The 19790-nt window shown below is 44.6% G+C and overlaps 1 protein-coding gene across 1 annotated transcript in view; it reads left to right on the forward strand.

Moving 5' to 3' along the window:
• NSMCE4A (NSE4 homolog A, SMC5-SMC6 complex component) overlaps positions 1-19790 on the forward strand; it is a 115080-nt gene that overhangs the window by 65572 nt on the left and 29718 nt on the right. The window contains exons 6-8 of the mRNA XM_069239193.1: positions 5273-5363; positions 8575-8669; positions 9879-9927. Of these exons, the coding sequence (XP_069095294.1) occupies positions 5273-5363; positions 8575-8669; positions 9879-9927 (235 nt within the window). The remainder of the gene's footprint in view (positions 1-5272; positions 5364-8574; positions 8670-9878; positions 9928-19790) is intronic.

Below are 19790 nucleotides of genomic sequence, written 5' to 3' on the forward strand. Positions count from 1 at the left end.
CAGTCAGGTATTGGCCAGGGGAAACCAGTTTCTCTGTCACCATGGTGACACTGGCACCTGTATCCCTCAGGCCCTCTACACTTGTCCCATTAATAAAGAGCTGCTGCCTGTATTTTTGCATGTTAGGCGGCCAGGCAGCTAGTGTGGCTAAATCCACCCCACCCTCAGAGACTAGAGTAGCTTCAGTGTGGACCCTGATTTGCTCTGGGCACACTGTTGATCCCACTTGGAGACTAGCCATTCCAGTGTTACCTGGATTGGAGTTTGGAGTAGAACTTTTCTTGGGACAGGCCTTGTCTCCAGTTTGGTGTCCAGACTGACTACAGTTTCGACACCAGGCCTTCTTGGGATCAAAGTTTTTACCCTTGTACCCAGGATTGTTTTGTGAAGAGGCTCTGGGCCCACCCTCCTGTGCAGGTTTTTGGGGGCCTGTAGAAGACTCTTTACTATTTTTAGTTTTGGCTGTCTCACCACCTTTCTCCTGGGGAGGTTTTGTGACCCCTTTCTTTTGGTCACCCCCTGTGGAAGTTTTGGACACCCTAGTCTTGACCCAATGGTCCGCCTTCTTTCCCAATTCTTGGGGAGAAATTGGTCCTAGGTCTACCAGATGCTGATGCAGTTTATCATTGAAACAATTACTTAACAGGTGTTCTTTCACAAATAAATTGTACAGCCCATCATAATTACTTACACCACTGCCTTGAATCCAACCATCTAGTGTTTTTACTGAGTAGTCTACAAAGTCAACCCAGGTCTGGCTCGAGGATTTTTGAGCCCCCCTGAATCTAATCCTATACTCCTCAGTGGAGAATCCAAAGCCCTCAATCAGGGTACCCTTCATGAGGTCATAAGATTCTGCATCTTTTCCAGAGAGTGTGAGGAGTCTATCCCTACACTTTCCTGTGAACATTTCCCAAAGGAGAGCACCCCAGTGAGATCTGTTCACTTTTCTGGTTACACAAGCCCTCTCAAAAGCTGTGAACCATTTGGTGATGTCATCACCATCTTCATATTTAGTTACAATCCCTTTAGGGATTTTCAACATGTCAGGAGAATCTCTGACCCTATTTATGTTGCTGCCACCATTGATGGGTCCTAGGCCCATCTCTTGTCTTTCCCTCTCTATGGCTAGGATCTGTCTTTCCAAAGCCAATCTTTTGGCCATCCTGGCTAACTGGATGTCCTCTTCACTGGGGTTATCCTCAGTGATTTCAGAGTTGTTGGTCCCTCCTGTGAGGGAACCAGCATCTCTGACTATTATTTGTGGAGTCAGGGCTTGAGAAGCCCTGCTCTCCCTAAGTAGGACTGGAGGGGGGGAATTTCCCTCCAAGTCACTATCTTCATCCTCTGAGTTGCCATCCTCAGAGGGGTTGGCCTTTTCAAACTCTGCCAACAGCTCCTGGAGCTGTACTTTGGTAGGTTTGGGGCCCATTGCTATTTTCTTTAGTTTACAGAGTGACCTTAGCTCTCTAATCTGTAGATGGAGGTAAGGTGTGGTGTTGAGTTCCACCACAGTCACATCTGTGCTAGACATTTTGCTCCTAAAAGTTGGAATACTTTTTAAGAATCTAAAACTGGTTCTAGAATCTAATTCAAACTTTTACAAACTTTTAAACTCTAAACGAAATGCTAAACAGGATCTAACACAAGGCCCTAGCAGGTCTTTTAAGAATTTTGAAAACTTTTCAAATTGCAAAAATCAATTTCGAATGACAATTTTGGAATTTGTCGTGTGATCAGGTATTGGCTGAGTCCAGCAAATGCAAAGTCTTGTACCCCACCGCTGATCCACCAATGTAGGAAGTTGGCTCTGTATGTGCTATTTCAAAGTAAGGAATAGCATGCACAGAGTCCAAGGGTTCCCCTTAGAGGTAAAATAGTGGTAAAAATAGATAATACTAATGCTCTATTTTGTGGTAGTGTGGTCGAGCAGTAGGCTTATCCAAGGAGTAGTGTTAAGCATTTGTTGTACATACACATAGTCAATAAATGAGGTACACACACTCAGAGACAAATCCAGCCAATAGGTTTTGTTATAGAAAAATATCTTTTCTTAGTTTATTTTAAGAACCACAGGTTCAAATTTAACATGTAATATCTTGTTTGAAAGGTATTGCAGGTAAGTACATTAGGAACTTTGAATCATTTCAATTGCATGTATACTTTTCAAGTTATTCACAAATAGCTACTTTAAAAGTGGACACAGTGCAATTTTCGCAGTTCCTGGGGGAGGTAAGTTTTTGTTAGTTTTACCAGGTAAGTAAGACACTTACAGGGTTCAGTTCTTGGTCCAAGGTAGCCCACCGTTGGGGGTTCAGAGCAACCCCAAAGTTACCACACCAGCAGCTCAGGGCCGGTCAGGTGCAGAGTTCAAAGTGGTGCCCAAAACGCATAGGCTAGAATGGAGAGAAGGGGGTGCCCCGGTTCCGGTCTGCTTGCAGGTAAGTACCCGCGTCTTCGGAGGGCAGACCAGGGGGGTTTTGTAGGGCACAGGGGGGGACACAAGCCCACACAGAAATTTCACCCTCAGCGGCGCGGGGGCGGCCGGGTGCAGTGTTAGAACAAGCGTCGGGTTCGCAATGTAAGTCAATGAGAGATCAAGGGATCTCTTCAGCGCTGCAGGCAGGCAAGGGGGGGCTTCCTCGGGGAAACCTCAAGGGAGGGCAAGGGAGAGGGACTCCTGGGGGTCACTTCTGCAGTGAAAGTCCGGTCCTTCAGGTCCTGGGGGCTGCGGGTGCAGGGTCTTTTCCAGGCGTCGGGACTTAGGTTTCAGAGAGTCGCGGTCAGGGGAAGCCTCGGGATTCCCTCTGCAGGCGGCGCTGTGGGGGCTCAGGGGGGACAGGTTTTGGTACTCACAGTCGTAGAGTAGTCCGGGGGTCCTCCCTGAGGTGTTGGTTCTCCACCAGCCGAGTCGGGGTCGCCGGGTGCAGTGTTGCAAGTCTCACGCTTCTTGCGGGGAGTTGCAGGGTTCTTTAAAGCTGCTTCTTGAAACAAAGTTGCAGTCTTTTTGGAGCAGGTCAGCTGTCCTCAGGAGTTTCTTGTCGTCGTCGAAGCAGGGCAGTCCTCAGAGGAGTCAGAGGTCGCTGGTCCCTTTGGAAGGCGTCGCTGGAGCAGAGTTCTTTGGAAGGCAGGAGACAGGCCGGTGAGTTTCTGGAGCCAAGGCAGTTGTTGTCTTCTGGTCTTCCTCTGCAGGGGTTTTCAGCTGGGCAGTCCTTCTTCTTGTTGTTGCAGGAATCTAATTTTCTAGGGTTCAGGGTAGCCCTTAAATACTAAATTTAAGGGCGTGTTTAGGTCTGGGGGGTTAGTAGCCAATGGCTACTAGCCCTGAGGGTGGGTACACCCTCTTTGTGCCTCCTCCCAAGGGGAGGGGGTCACAATCCTAACCCTATTGGGGGAATCCTCCATCTGCAAGATGGAGGATTTCTAAAAGTTAGAGTCACCTCAGCTCAGGACACCTTAGGGGCTGTCCTGACTGGCCAGTGACTCCTCCTTGTTATTCTCATTATTTTCTCCGGCCTTGCCGCCAAAAGTGGGGGCCGGGCCGGAGGGGGCGGGCAACTCCACTAGCTGGAGTGTCCTGCGGTGCTGTGACAAAGGGGTGAGCCTTTGAGGCTCACCGCCAGGTGTTACAGCTCCTGCCTGGGGGAGGTGTTAGCATCTCCACCCAGTGCAGGCTTTGTTACTGGCCTCAGAGTGACAAAGGCACTCTCCCCATGGGGCCAGCAACATGTCTCTAGTGTGGCAGGCTGCTGGAACTAGTTAGCCTACACAGACAGTCGGTTAAGTTTCAGGGGGCACCTCTAAGGTGCCCTCTGGGGTGTATTTTGCAATAAAATGTACACTGGCATCAGTGTGCATTTATTGTGCTGAGAAGTTTGATACCAAACTTCCCAGTTTTCAGTGTAGCCATTATGGTGTTGTGGAGTTCGTGTTTGACAAACTCCCAGACCATATACTCTTATGGCTACCCTGCACTTACAATGTCTAAGGTTTTGTTTAGACACTGTAGGGGTACCATGCTCATGCATTGGTACCCTCACCTATGGTATAGTGCACCCTGCCTTAGGGCTGTAAGGCCTGCTAGAGGGGTGACTGACCTATACTTGCATAGGCAGTGAGAGGCTGGCATGGCACCCGGAGGGGAGTGCCATGTCGACTTACTCGTTTTGTCCTCACTAGCACACACAAGCTGGCAAGCAGTGTGTCTGTGCTGAGTGAGAGGTCTCCAGGGTGGCATAAGACATGCTGCAGCCCTTAGAGACCTTCCTTGGCATCAGGGCCCTTGGTACTAGAAGTACCAGTTACAAGGGACTTATCTGGATGCCAGGGTCTGCCAATTGTGGATACAAAATTACAGATTAGGGAAAGAACACTGGTGCTGGGGCCTGGTTAGCAGGCCTCCGCACACTTTCAATTGTAAACATAGCATCAGCAAAGGCAAAAAGTCAGGGGGCAACCATGCCAAGGAGGCATTTCCTTACAGCTGTGCTTTCTCAAAAGTAACTGTTAGACTAAAATTACACACAGTAAACATCTGGTAATTGTTTGGCACTTTTAACCGAAACAACCTAAAGACAAATATTCCGCTGTAGCACAGTGAGATGGGATTGCTCATGTAGAAATATGTTACAAATAACGTATAAAATGAGGAACTGGTTGATACTCTTGATAGGACTGGGAAATGTTGACACAGGAATTAAAATGGCACTAGTTAATATTAGCTGAAGCTGTCTTAAACACTACTAGTCTACTCAGTCTGTTTTGTTTTTGTATTCCGTAACTAGATTTTTGTTGTCCGTAAATATGTGTGGACCTCAATTTACAAATGTCATTTAACTATTTTAACTCTTTTGTGAAGCACACTGGGTCTTGTACAGACAAATCATGCGTGAATAAGAATCCCTTCATTATCCTTGGAAACTCTTCTTGGTTTTCAGCAGTCTTGCCACTTGTGATATGTAGATTAAAGAGCCCTGGAACCCATCTCTGCCCAAACCCTCGGCTAGGCAGGCGTTCAACTAAACCCACACATTTATGCCTAATATTCCAGATCACAAGCAGTAGATGAATCAAATGTCTCATGACTCCTCTATCTGTGAACTATGTCTAAACTGTAACTGGTTATATTTAATATAATTAAAAAATTAAACACAAATCTAATGATCTTCACTGTTCTGTCCTCACAACATCTTTCTTAACGATGTCCCACATTGCATCATGATCAACCCATGAACTCTTTGTTTGAATGTGTTTGTTGTTGTTGCCTTCACAGTTGAAAAAGATGGATGAATCCCACCAGGAAGCCACAGAGAAGGAAGTGGAGAGAATCCTTGGGCTGCTTCAGACTTATTTTCAGGATGACCGTGAGTAGAGTTTGGTTTGGCATAGTGGTTTGGACTGATTTAACCACACAGGTTTTTTCATTGGGTATATTTTGGCTGTGTGTATACCCGGAGTTCTGCATATCTCGCAGGAGGGCTAAGGAAAGTTTTTACGTCTTGAGCACCCACATTTGATATGGTGCAGGATGAAGACACTGGAGCTTCTGCAGATTCTTGGATATTCTTTGGGTAGTCTTGTATGATCGAAGGGATTTAAGCCACGTTTCTGAGCTCCTCAGTGTTGTTGGGGAGTGAAAATGGTTAGCACATGTTTGTAGCCAGTCCACTTCATTAGCTTGTACTGCTGTTCCTCCTCTTTCTAGGGAGCTACCATACCACATACCATACTGATAATTGTGAAGTGAATCTTATCACTTATCCTTGCTCTTCTGAGAAGTTTCCTCTGCTTCTGCTCTACTCTGAAATGCCTACATAGTGTGGCATCTTAATACAAATATGAGATTTATACTTTTCTCCCAGGGGCTTTCCCTTGTGCTGCCCTTTTTGCAGGGTTCACTGGCAAGTAGTTGTCACTGTGCTGTATACGTGGTGGAAATTACGTTTATGTCTGAAGTCCCGAAGCCACATATACGATTCCATTCAGTTGAGTAATCTAGTTAATTATTTTAGGCAGTTAACTCTCAAGGACAGGCGAGGGCAAGTAGTTATGGTTTGCTGTAGGGATTGATGGTGGTTTGGAAATTGGTGGTTTGGAAAATTGGATTCAGTGTGATAGTCATATCTGTTCCTTAGTCCATGATTTTTGATCTGCCAGTTTCCAGCAAAAAAAAAAATGTGTGTGTGTGTGTACGTATGTAAAGTTAGGACCATGTTTCCATAGAAAAAGGTTATTTTGACTTGCCTATATCTTTCGCACCTTTTGACGAATCTTCACAAAAAAAAAAAAAAAACATGGTTCTTGTTGCGTACAGGAAGTTTCGGGGTGATCCGTCAAGTAGGGGCCGAGGAAAAGGGGGCTAAAAAAACATTGCCTTTTCCATGTTAATTCCCATAGGACCTGTCAACACCTATACAGCCGAACCACTGGAATTACACCATATTTGTCTTTTTGTTATTTGGTGTAAATCCATTCAGTAGTTGAGTAGATATTTAAGGGCAAATAAACTTGTATATCTCTGGCAGAGAATACTTCGTGAAATTAGCAAATTATCGTGAATACGTGTGCGAAAATAAGCACTACAATTGGCTGACCACAATCTGACTAGAAAGTTATGACTGCCATTTTATTTCAGGGACATGGTCTTTGGGGTGAAAATTCCAATTGAAAGTGGCATAAGGGGTCAGGATAAAGGTACCCTGACCCCAGGGGTGTGGTAAAGGTGTGTTTTAGGGGAAAAGTATTGGTTTAATATAATTTTGCGTCACGGCGCGCAATATTCATGAAAAATTGCGAATTTCTGCAAATTATTTGCAAAATATTCCTGATTATGGAAAATTTTGAAAGAAAAAACACAGACCCATTCACACACAAATTCATTCACTCATACATGTACTCAGAGGCTCAGGCGCCCACTCACTCAGACACTGTTCCACCCACTCAGACCCACTCAGACCCACTCATAGGCTCACACACTCAGTTTCAGACCCACTCAGACACTTACGCACCCACTCACACATCCACTGACAGAGACAGGTTCTGTGGCTAACCTGTGCTGCGCATGGCCAAATTCCATGCGTGGTACTGGGTTGGGTGATTATAAGGGCTTGGCTGCAAGGCCAGGCTTTGCGACAATACCAGCCACTCTTGGCAAGAGCGCGAGTTATAGTTACTTGAAAAAACTCTAATATATCTATATATATATTCGGATTCACTGGAAAAAACAAAGTTTACAGGGACGTTATAGTTCTGAATTTACTCTCACAAAACCTTAGAAGTTCCGCAGTTATAGTTAGTTATTTCAAGTAACTTTAACTCACACCCTAAGGTAACTATAACTCACACCCCGCACAGTTTTTTCTTCAATAATTTGACTGCATTTATATTTAGAATAATGACATTATAGAAGTTTTCGGGAGTGCTGTAATATCTGAGGTAATTGGTACAGGGCAAGGGCAGGGGTTACAGTTACTTGAAATAAATAGTCCGTTTGTTTTCCCTGTTGATATGAGATAATATTGAAGTAAAAGGACGTGGGGGGGCCTAAAGGATCAGTATGTGTGTGTGTGTGTGTATATATATATATATATATACACACACTCTCTCTCTTTCTCGTTCTCTCTCTCTCTCGTTCTCTCTCTCTCTCTCTCTCTCTCTCTCTCTCTCTCTCTCTCTCTCTCACTCACTCACTCACTCACTCACTCACTCACTCACTCCCTGTAAGTCCTTGTCTGGGACCATAAGAACATTAAGCCTGCACACAGTTGTTTCAGATGTAGGAGTATTATCTAGTTAGCTTATAACATGTAACCTATTAATGTGCAGCATGCATACATACTTAGTTCGTTAGAAAACCTAAAATTGATCATGGATAGTTTTTAGCAGATACTCAAGTAGAGTGATTAACTTCATACATATATGTGATACTCCACTCAAATTGCTACGTGCTGGCATGTCAGCTCCCGCGCTCTAACCTCCATTACTACTATCATTCACTTACTAGTACATTTTTCCACATACGAAATATAAAAAGAGAACAGACACAAATATTTGACACTGAAAATTGGCACAGAGGCACCATGACCTACTCTGTTTTACTTTCAGTCCGCTAACAGCATCTATTTCTTTAATATTTTTGCAACTTTGGTTTTCAGCAAAAAGTAGTCATTCAGATCTTGCTCTTTGTACTGACTCTTTGAGTAAATCTATTTTGGGGAGAGGAGCAAACAACTGCTTGAGTTGTAGAATCGTTTTTTTTTTAACCAGGTCTAGATATCCCATTTATCTCTCACTTGTATTCCTCTTCATCCCTGGCGCATCCTCTTGGTGCATTCCAAGTCCTGTACAACATATCCTTGATGATAATTCACTTTCAGAGTATCTTATAACAAATCTCACCTACCTAGCTCCAATTGGATGCAGTTGCCAGAAACACTTAAAATGTGTGTCCCTATAGAGCCCTTTAACAGCCGGGGTGCAACTTTGACAATTTACTATAAAATCAATGCATTAATGTCAGTGTATAATAAATTCCAGGCAGTTTAAACATTTCACTTTCTATTTTCCCCTCCCTAGCTGACACGCCAATCTCCTTCTTTGATTTTGTGATTGATCCGGAGTCGTTTCCTCGTACCGTGGAGAACATCTTTCATGTGTCTTTTCTTATACGGGTGAGAATGCATTGCTTGCTGTGTGCTCAGACAATGGAATGGCAACTGTTTCAGTGCTCTGGGCTCATAGGGTTTTTTGAAAGTACCAAACATATGAGCCCTGCTAGAATAACAGTGTCTAAAGATAATTGTCAAAAGTTTAGCACTTGGGTTGGAATGGGCTTGCACTGTATTGCGCAGGCTAAAGCCCTCAATACAAGTGTGGCGGTCTCAAGACTGCCACACTTGCAATGGTGGTCAGACAGCCGCAGACAGGGCGTGCCGACCACCCTATTAGGACCATGGCAGATAGGACACGGTCCATCCTCCGGCACCATCAGTTTGCCGCATGGCGGTCTGGGCAGTCGCAGTCTCGAGTCCCCTTTCCGCCAGCCTTTGCATGACCGTCTCACTGCTATGCAAAGACTGGCGGAAGGGGGGCACATGGGGCCCCTGCACTGCTCATGCACTAGGCATGGGCAGTGTAGGGGCCCCAATGGACAGCCCGTAGTGCTTTTCACTGCCCGAATTACGGGCAGTGAAATGCGTGATGGGTGCTCTCGCACCCGATGCACCACAACATTGTCGCCGGCACGATCATGAGCTGACGTCAGTGTTGTGGTGAGTTTTCTGCTTGGCCGTCCGCTGGCCCAGCAGAAAACTCCTAATAGGGCGGTCCGGCGTACCTAGTAGCAATGCCTAGTAGCAATGTAGATCTATTTAACTCCTTTATGATAGTTTAAGATTTAGGTCTTTTTTTGTGTCACTCTGGATTAGCAAATAAAGCAAGCTACTGTATTACTTGATCCTCATTGGTTCCTCTTAAGACTGATGTTAAATAAATATTAAATTCAAGGTTTGTAAACCCAGGTTTTGTTAATTCTTGGGACATGGAACTTTCGACTATAAGGTTCACTTTGTGTATCCTCTTCTCAGTACGTGTATTTGTTTCATGACAAGTTTTCAGATATATGTCACCTTCTTTCAGCTACATGTGGAAAGCTGAGCAGATGACCGGTCTCACAAGGAATGCTTTGTAGCTTCATATTCAGATCGTCATATGTTTAACTATTTTTTCCCTGATTTGCTCATCCTTAGTTTCTCTCGAAATAACACTTTTTTTCTGCATTCTGACCTGACTTTAAATATAGTTTTTTTTTTTTAATTTATTTATTTTTAGCTAAATTGATTTTTCACTTTTGCTGTTAACTAATTTACTGTTGTTTTTAGGATGGCCTAGCAAGGATCAAACTTGACCAAGACAAACTCCCCGTTATAGGTAAGACAAGCCTCTATTCTGTGTGGTATATAATGATTGGATGGGAGGGAATTAAATGACCGGAACAAGCACTTAAGATTAATGTGTTACTAACTGATGCCTGCATTGCGGAAGCTAAAGGCATTTCTTTTACAAATGATGTAACTTAAGTGCAATCGAAAGTCCCTTTCATTGTTTTTGCCTGGCAGCATCATAGTTGGCCTGGTTCATTGATTTGGGTGTTCTCCGGTTTGGGTGCTGTGATTAACAGACGTTGGCACATGGTTCATCCTCTCATGGACAGGATTGTCTATCTAGAAGACTCTGTCAGAGAACACGTGTACAGATGCCGTTTTGCGCAGTCTAATTTGTCACCTTTATGTGGTCTGATTGGGAACTTGGTTACAAGAGTTTCATTTACACAAACTATCGCATTACATGTCGTATACATAACTGGAGTCTGAAGGGACTATCACACTCTTTCTTAAGGTTTTACTGTCTAATGTTCTTTTTAGGTCTGTCTTTAGTTGTCATATAGAGTTCGCGCTAGGTTCTCCAAAAGAGCATTGAACTACTCCTCCTCCTTAGCCGAGGATCTAAGGATCTTAGATCTCTCTCTCCACCAGCCATTGATTAATGGTGACTGCCACTCCTGATGTACGGAGTTTTCACTGCATAGTTAGAATTATTGGTGTCGCAGTGAGATTGACATGCTTTTCCATGTTTTGCGCTTATTTCGGAGTGTTATTTAAGCATTTGTAGTATGTGTTTCAAGCGGTTTGCTTGGCTTGGAACTGATTAATTACGTTCCTAGGATAGACATCTCTGCCCTCAATTGCATAGAGTTGCCGCTTGTAGGATCCCAGGCTGCTAATTGAACTGGGTGGGTATCACGTCAGAAAGTATGCTCTGGCCCAAGTATGGCAGGAATCCTTAAAGCATCATAGACCCTGTAATCAGGATGATGCATCCTGGTTGCTCCTGGCATAGCTTGCTTGTAATCTTCTGTTCACCCTACTGTCTGCTCAAGGTCAGCAGCTCTCTTTTTGAAGTACCTACCTTCCAGCACCTTACCACGCCTCTCATTTAGCTTCTGCATTTGCCCCATGACCAGACCTACATTCTTGCTGAGCCCTTGACTCAGACTCCTTCCAGTAGCTCCCGCCCATGCAGAACTCCAGTGTCTTTCCCTGCAAAACCTCACATCCCTTTCCAGTGGCTCCCCTCCGTACAGCACTCCGGGGTGTGTCTCTTCATACAGAGTCCAGTGGTTAATTTGTAAAATAATAAGTGCCAGTGCTCTATTTTTTCCTCAGTGATCCGCAGCCAGCACTGATGAGTGCTGGGATTGCTTAATCCCAAAGCTGCTAGTCTTGCCTCCATCGCATGCCTTTTTCTTTCAACACCATGCACTCCATGCCCCATTATTTCACTCTTGCTGGTCTCTTTTCTTTCCGCTTTTCTACCTTTGTCAGTGTTCTCCATCATTCTCTTCCTTCTGTTTTCCTACAATTGTGTTTTTCTCTCTTTCTGTGTCCACATCTAATCAGCAAAAGTAGGTGCGGGGTCCCCAAAAATAAGTGCTGGTTTACCCCACCTGCAATCACTGGCACTAATTAAGCACTGCCTACGTCCCCTTCCTGCACCTCCTCTTCCATCTTGCTCGTTGTAGCCTTTGGAGTCGCTGCCTCCCTATAGCGCTGCTGCCTTTCCTCTGAACGTCTTGATAGGAGTGGGCAGTTCCCTCCCTCTGGAACTCTGGCTCCGTGTCTCCTTTTCTTGGGTTGCTCTTTAATCTCCATTTGCAGCTCTGACCCATTGGCTGTGGTTCCTTGCAGTTATTTCTGCCCTTAGTCTTTCCTGCGGCTGCCTGGAGGTGCCATTTTGCAAGCTTCTCCCTTCCCAATACTTCAGAGTCTGACTTGCTGATGGTATCAAGTGTACATTACACCTGCACGGCGCCTGCCTGAGGCATCCCAGACTACAGAGCGCTCCGACAGCTTCCTTCCTGACAAGGTCCGGCAGCTGCGAGCAGGGGTGTCTCCCTGTCCATGGCCTTCCATCTGCTCCAGTGCGGTTAGTGAGTCCTGCTCACGGTGTCCTCAGCTCCGAGGGGTACTGCGGCTGCTGCCTGTTCTGAACCCTTGTGAGTTGGTTGGACTTTCCGAAAACGTTTTAAAAAGCCATGTAATTGACATTCCAAGTGCTCTTTTTCGCTTAACTTTTCGGAGATTAACTGTTTTTCTTTACGAGACAGCATAACGAAATGTGTGCCGTTTGCTTCGGTTGAACAAACACAGACGTTACCGAGCTCCTTTAAGAACCGTGAAAGATTTCTAGTTTAATTTGATCAATACATAGACCTTCATTGCAAGAACTGAATGTTGGCCGCTGAAGAGCGGGAGCATTCCTGACATTCCAGTTCCTGTGCAAAGCCAGTGTGCTGAGGTAGAGTCCGTCTCTTGTCGGGCGTCGCTCTACTAGTACTAAAACAGAGTTGTGCACATGTTTATCTGCTACGCTGCCAAGTCTGGATGAGGTTACTCTCACACATAAAGGACTAGTAGGGCTTGTAGAGTCAGTCCCGGTATGTATTTCTGAAGGTGTTGCAGTGTCTTGACAAATGCTAGTGACATGTCGAGTGCATAAGCAGCTTAGTTAGCCAGTTACTTTTCCTTACAGTTGCAGATATGAGGCCTTTGTACTAGGGCGGATAGCAACCCTGCTGCTTGGAGCATGTATGTTCAGTTGACCTGCTCTTCAAGTCTTATGTCAACTATGTTTATTTTGAAACCCCTCTCTCCCAAGAACCACATTGAATCGTAGTGCAGAGTGCCTTTTCCTCAGCCCCGTCTGTTGGCATTGAGACCCCAGTTGTACCTTCCTTTCCAGTACCACATCAGGGTGCCCTGTTTACTGGATCGTCTTCCTCAGGGGGGCTTGGCCTCTGAGAGGAGGGCACCATATTACGCAAGGGGATCTCTAATCAACAGGCCGTCCTTTACACTACAGCCACTGGCCGAGCCTCCGTTCCAATACCGAGGCTAACCTGTATTGCTCCATCCTTCTGTTTTATACAGTCTACTTGCAGTTTACCGTTTGTGGGAGACTGCTAAAGTGTTGCCAAGCACCTGAATAATAAGATACATGTAATATTATTTGTTCCACTTGGAATGAGTCTGAGGTGGAGGAGGATTCATGAGCAACACCCAAGACGCCATCAAATGTTCTCTATAAAATTCAAAGAATATTCTGAAATTTCCTGGGTTTGTTTGTTTTATTATGCAAGAGTTCACTATCAACAATGTTGTGGGTGTGTTTTGTTTGGTTTTAGGCTTCTCTTAAGTTTTGTTTCTTTTTTTTTTTTTTAGCACCAGTATTTAGGTAGGAACTTTAGAAAAGCAAACCACATCTAATGCAGTACTGTGCAACAGCTGAGACTCAGAGGGGTGGACAAATGATAGCATTTCATAGAGACCTCCAGATTAGAGTAGGTAAGGAGGATCACAACATGAACGCTGGAAGGTATGTGTAATTAGAAGGTCACTCACAGGAGAAGTAAAGAGCTGTACTCACGACCTATGCATCAAACACGACAGGAAGCTTTCATCTTGTCCATGATTGGTCTGTTTAAAAATTGGCCCTAAGAGATGTCATCTGGGTGGGGGACTGTATTCTGGTCACAGATAGGGGCCGGTAAACTGGTACATCCAAAGCCTAGCTCTTGTGCACTGCTCTCCCGTGCTGTAATGAGGTGGAGTGCTGGAAACCCTAAGAACACAAAAGAACACAAAGAGCGAATGTAACCATATTCCATGCCGGCCTGGACCAAAAACAATACGGATCCCCAATTGCAATAAAAGGGTGGTTAACAAAACCCTAATATATGGATAATCTTGTTAATTGTGCTTATGCATAATGTGAAATACAAACGAGTCAAGTTTGTGTGTGACATGGGATGAGACAAGCTTGGGGGATTATCAGAAATGGTGCCAATGCTCAAGCGTGAGTTGCAAATAGAAAGTGTGGCATAGATTCTGGATCTTCAAAATGTATCAATTTACGTTGCTCCCATCTCATCTTCAAGGAATCCAGAGACGACGATGGGCTTGGCATCTGCTTGGGATGTTCGGTCTATCTTGCAACATTATTATTGTGGCACCTTAAAACTGAGATGTCATCACTTAGACTACAAGGTGCATTCCATCCAGAGGAAGGATTTGCAGTTGTTGTTCAAACCTATTGCATGTTAGTTAGGACATTTCTAAATCAGCTGTGCGTAGCACTATTAGACTGTAGAATACTCCTGTAATTCTGCAAATGTAAGACTCAGTGGTAACAAAAATCGAACTGGTCTTTAGCATTGTACTTTGGTCTATGTTTACCATTTTTATGGTGAACCAGTTGGTGGATTTTTTTACTGGTAGAGAATAGGTTTGGGATTTTCTTTGTAATGCATTTTTGATGGTGGCCAGTCAGTACAAGGCCTGATATCAGCACGCTAGAGACATTGAGGCTTTCTGCTCAGTGAGCAGGAATGGACAGATGCTTTGGTGTCCATAGATTTTGAGTGGTGCTATTTGTGTGTTTATGGTATTTACATAATGCGGCACTAGCAGACTGTGGTACACCAGGCCACTTTACATAGAATATTATAGATCCATAAAAGACCAGAGCATTGGGTAACCGCAGTACAGATTCCAAAAGAACTATGAGAACTTAGGGACACGTTGGAAAGTTGAGTTCGAATAGCTTTTTTTCTGAAGGTTAGAGGTGTTTTCTGATATTTAGTTCCAGAGCATGGGTGCTTGCCTACCTACTACTTATTTGTTTTAATTTAATTTTTTTTTAGCTGCAGGAAAAATGTAATTAGTCTTTCTTTCCCTCTCCACATGTGTTCAGTTTATCTTTGGGGTATGACCGAAAGCCCTGGAAACAATTTTGTGTGTTTAATTGGCATGTTTGATATTTTGTCATGTGCCCTCACAGCGCAAACTGCTTAAACCTCAAATTTCAAGTGTGAGCATGCAACAAAACATTTTGCCCTTCGTGCTGGGAGCAAAACCTCCAGTATGAGCTGAGAAGCAATCATGAAACACTGCACACTAGGCCGGAGTGCTGGGGGTAAAATGTGAAAAAGTTTTTTTCCAAAGTTCCATATTTGGTATAGTAAATTAGCTTTTGTAGAGCCTTTTGAAAGTTAGGCTCAGATTTATAATGCTTAAATCTAAAATGTAACTGCTGCCCCCGCTTGAAACAAAAAAAGGATAATATGCAGGACACAAGTCGGGGGTACACAGCGTTCACCCACTATTTTCACAGGGTGGACGGCGTTGAAATATGCAGAACTTCTCTCGATGTAATTCTTAGACACCTGCACGTCTGTTTCGTTTCAAGCTGTGACAGGCAGGTGGATTGGAGTCTTTCCTATTTCAAACTCCAGCTGGGCCCATAACAGAGGCCAAGTATGAGGGGCCTCTGGGCCTCCTTTTGTGTCACTATCCTGACTGGGAGCTATCTGAGCCTCCCTCATGGATGAAAAGGGAAACAGGCACACAGATTGTTGTTATCACTTCACAAGTACTTGAGGAGCTTGCTTTTTGTGTTGATCAATCCTCGTGCACAGTGTCAGATGTGTTGGTCTGTTCCAGTCTTTACACAATTAACAATTTAAGTACCACTATTTTGCTTTATTTCTTTCACAGTGCTACTCATCCAAGTGCAGGGTGTCAAAGCACTTTACATCACACATACATGAAATACATTGACACTAAATCCTATAAACGTGTAAACCAATGTACAGAAAGTGTTACATAAGACAATGAGGGTTACAAGGTTTATGTAGGAGTCACGTCCTTCATAGCTCACTGTGCTATATCAAAGGGATTATAATTTATGAACCGCGAGTAAAAAAAAAAAAGGATCTCTGTGTTAAAAGCGGTAACTCACTTCCCCAGCTACATTAAAAAAAAAATCTGTCATCTGCATGATGTGCTTTGCAGGAGACACATTTAACCCTCTAAGCTGCTTTGATTCAAAACTGCGATGAAAGAGAACACGCGTCTCTCCAGCAAATGCTTTACCCTCCAATGTTATCTTACTATTGTTATTGTTACCTGGGATTTACTAGGCACACAAAGATCTACGCAGCAGTTGCCTTAACCCCTTGAGATGTTTTAAAATGTAGACTTTGCAGCCAAGTTTGCAGAATGGGTTTTGTGCTATGTTTTTCCTTGTTGCCAACTTCTTTGTGGCAGAGTTTAAAATATATGTAACATATATGTTTGATGGCATGTGTAGCTGCAGATACACATGCTGTGCATTATCCTGCCATCTAGTGTTGGGCTCGGAGTTTTACAAGTTGTTTTTCTTCGAAGAAGTCTTTTCGAGTCACGAGATCGAGGGACTCCTCCCCTTTCGGCTCCATTGCGCATGGGCGTCGACTCAATCTTAGATTGTTTTCTTTCCGCCATCGGGTTCGGACGTTTTCCTCTTCGCTCCGTGTTTCGGTTCGGAAAGTTAGTTAAATCACGGAAAATTTGACGGTATTGTTTGCTTTCGGTATCGGGTTAGTAATAGCAGATCGACACCAAAGAAAAGAAGAGCTCCGGTAGCCCTTCGGGGCTTCCACTCTCCGGCGGGGCCTGGTCGGCTCGACTGCGTACGTCTTTAAGGCTCATGGAACGGACCCCATTCCGCTTCTGCCCCGAATGCCACAATAAGTATCCTTATACAGACCAGCATTTGGTCTGCAATTTGTGTTTGTCCCCCAAACACAAAGAGGATACCTGCGAGACATGTTTGGCATTTCGGTCGAAGAAGACGCTACGGGACCGGAGAGCTCGAAGGCTTCAAATGGCATCGACGCCGGCAGGACACCACGACGTCGAAGAAGAGGAGACTTTCTCGATTCTTGATTCGGACTCGGACGAGGCCGAAAGTGAGCAGCCGGGCGATGCAACAAACCGTGAGTAAAACTGCCCGGCCAAAACTCACACAAAGATAATGAAAGCCCAGGGGACGCCACCGCCGGCAGGCCATGGCTTAACCCGTAAGCACGGTGACCAACCATCGGCACCGAAAAAGTGCACACACGTGTCAAAGACATCTGACTCCGGTCGAGATACCGGCACAGAGTATACTCTGCACCGATATACTGGCTCCGACCAAACTCGGCACCCCGAAACAGAAAAAGGTGGCTTCGGAGCCGAAAAAGATTGCGGAAAAGGTTCCGGTGCTGAAACATCCAGCCTCGGAGCTGAAACAGAGCTCCTATTCAGAAGAACAATGCCTTTCACCACAACTACAAGGCCATAAATTTGGACAAGAATTAGAGATTTGAGAGCCAGACTATACACAAAGAAGGCTCCATATTCAGAAGGACACAGGGAAAATAAGAACTCTTCCCCCAATTAAAATGAAACGGAAACTCGCTTTCCAAGAAACAGAAAAACAGCCAAAAGCAAAAGTGGCTAAAGAAAAAACTCCACCACGTTTTTCGCCACAGCCATCGCCACAAAACTCACCACAACTGTCACCAATTGCAACACCCCCAATGATGCAATCACCAACGCACACAGGGATGAGCCAGGATGACCCAGATGCATGGGATCTATATGATGCACCAGTATCTGACAATAGTCCGGATTGCTACCCGGCAAGACCATCACCACCAGAAGACAGTACTGCTTACATGCAGGTGGTGTCCAGAGCAGCTACTTTTCACAATGTAGCACTGCATGCAGAACCTATAGAGGATGACTTTTTATTCAATACCCTGTCATCAACACATAGCCAATACCAGAGTCTGCCTATGTTACCAGGCATGTTAAAACACGCGAAACGGGTGTTTTAAGACCCCGTCAAAGGCAGAGCCATCACACCTAGGGTGGAGAAGAAGTACAAACCTCCCCCTACGGACCCTGTATACATCATGCAAATAACACCTGACTCGGTGGTAGTAGGGGCAGCCCGGAAAAGGGCAAACTCACAGACTTCTGGGGATGCACCACCACCCGACAAAGAAAATCGAAAGTTTGATGCAGTAGGAAACAGGGTTGCAGCCAATCAATGGCGTATTGCCAATTCCCAAGCTTTATTGGCAAGATATGACAGGGCTCATTGGGACGAAATGCAGCATTTCATTAAACATCTTCCCAAAGAGTTTCAAAAGCGTGCACAACAAGTGGTGGAGGAGGGCCATAGTATCTCCAACAACCAGATACGATTGGCTATGGACGCAGCGGACACAGCCGCCAGAACAGTGAACACGGCGGTCACTATTCGGAGACACTCATGGCTACGCACCTCCGGATTTAAGCCAGAGATCCAGCAGGCTGTGCTTAATATGCCTTTTAATGGACAACAGTTGTTTGGGCCGGAGGTGGATACAGCTATAGAAAAGCTAAAGAAAGACACAGACACGGCCAAAGCCATGGGTGCGCTTTACTCCCCACAGAGCAGAGGCACCTTTAGGAAGCCACACTTTAGAGGGGGGTTTCGAGCCCAAAGCACAGAACCTTCAACCTCACAGACCAGACCCACATACCAGGACCAATACCAAAGAGGAGGTTTTCGTAGTCAATATAGGGGTGGACAGTTTCCTAAAACAAAAGGGAAATTCCAAAGCCCAAAAACCCCACAAACTAAACAGTGACTCCAATGTCACAAATCCCCAACACATAACACCAGTGGGGGGGAGACTCACAAATTATTACAAAAATTGGGAAGACAAAACTACAGACTCGTGGGTCCAAGCCATTATCCAACATGGTTATTGCATAGAATTCCTACAATTAGCACCAAATGTGCCTCCAAAAGCACACAACATGTCCAAACAGCACTTGGATCTATTACAACTAGAAGTCCAAGCGTTATTACAAAAAGAGGCAATAGAACTAGTGCCCAACCATCCGAAAGGAACAGGTGTTTATTCCCTGTATTTTCTAATACCAAAAAAGGACAAAACACTGAGACCCATCTTAGATCTCAGAACACTAAACCTTTACATCAAATCAGATCACTTCCACATGGTGACACTTCAAGACGTGATTCCCTTGCTCAAACAACAAGACTACATGTCAACATTAGACCTCAAGGATGCTTACTTCCATATACCCATACATCCTTCCCACAGGAAATACTTAAGGTTTGTAATCCAAGCAGTACACTACCAATTAAAAGTGTTACCATTCGGGATAACAACAGCACAAAGGGTATTTACAAAATGCCTTGCAGTAGTAGCTGCACATATCAGAAGACAGCACATACACGTATTCCCGTACCTAGATGATTGGTTAATAAAAACCAACACTCGGAAACTGTGTCTTCAACACACAAAATACGTCATAGAAACCCTTCACAAGCTAGGGTTCTCAATAAACTACCTAAAATCACACTTACAACCGTGTCAAATACAACAATACTTAGGAGCAACAATCAACACAGAAAAAGGGATTGCCACTCCAAGTCCACAAAGGGTACAAGCATTCCAAAACATAGTACAAAGCATGCACCCAAATCAACAGTATCAAGTAAGGTTTGTGATGAAACTTGTAGGCATGATGTCTTCATGCATAGCCATTGTCCCAAATGCAAGGTTACACATGCGGCCCTTACAACAGTGTCTAGCGACACAATGGACACAATCACAGGGTCAACTTCAAGATCTAGTGTTGATAGACCGCCAAACACACTCCTCGCTTCAATGGTGGAATCCTATCAATTTAAACCAAGGACGGCCTTTCCAGGACCCAGTGCCTCAATACGTGATCACAACAGATGCTTCCATGGTAGGGTGGGGACACCTCAACCAACACAGCATCCAGGGACAATGGGACACTCAACAAAGACAACTTCATATAAATCAACTAGAACTACTAGCA

The sequence above is a fragment of the Pleurodeles waltl genome, chromosome 6 (genome assembly GCF_031143425.1).
Source record: "Pleurodeles waltl isolate 20211129_DDA chromosome 6, aPleWal1.hap1.20221129, whole genome shotgun sequence".
Taxonomy (NCBI): Eukaryota; Metazoa; Chordata; class Amphibia; order Caudata; family Salamandridae; genus Pleurodeles; species Pleurodeles waltl.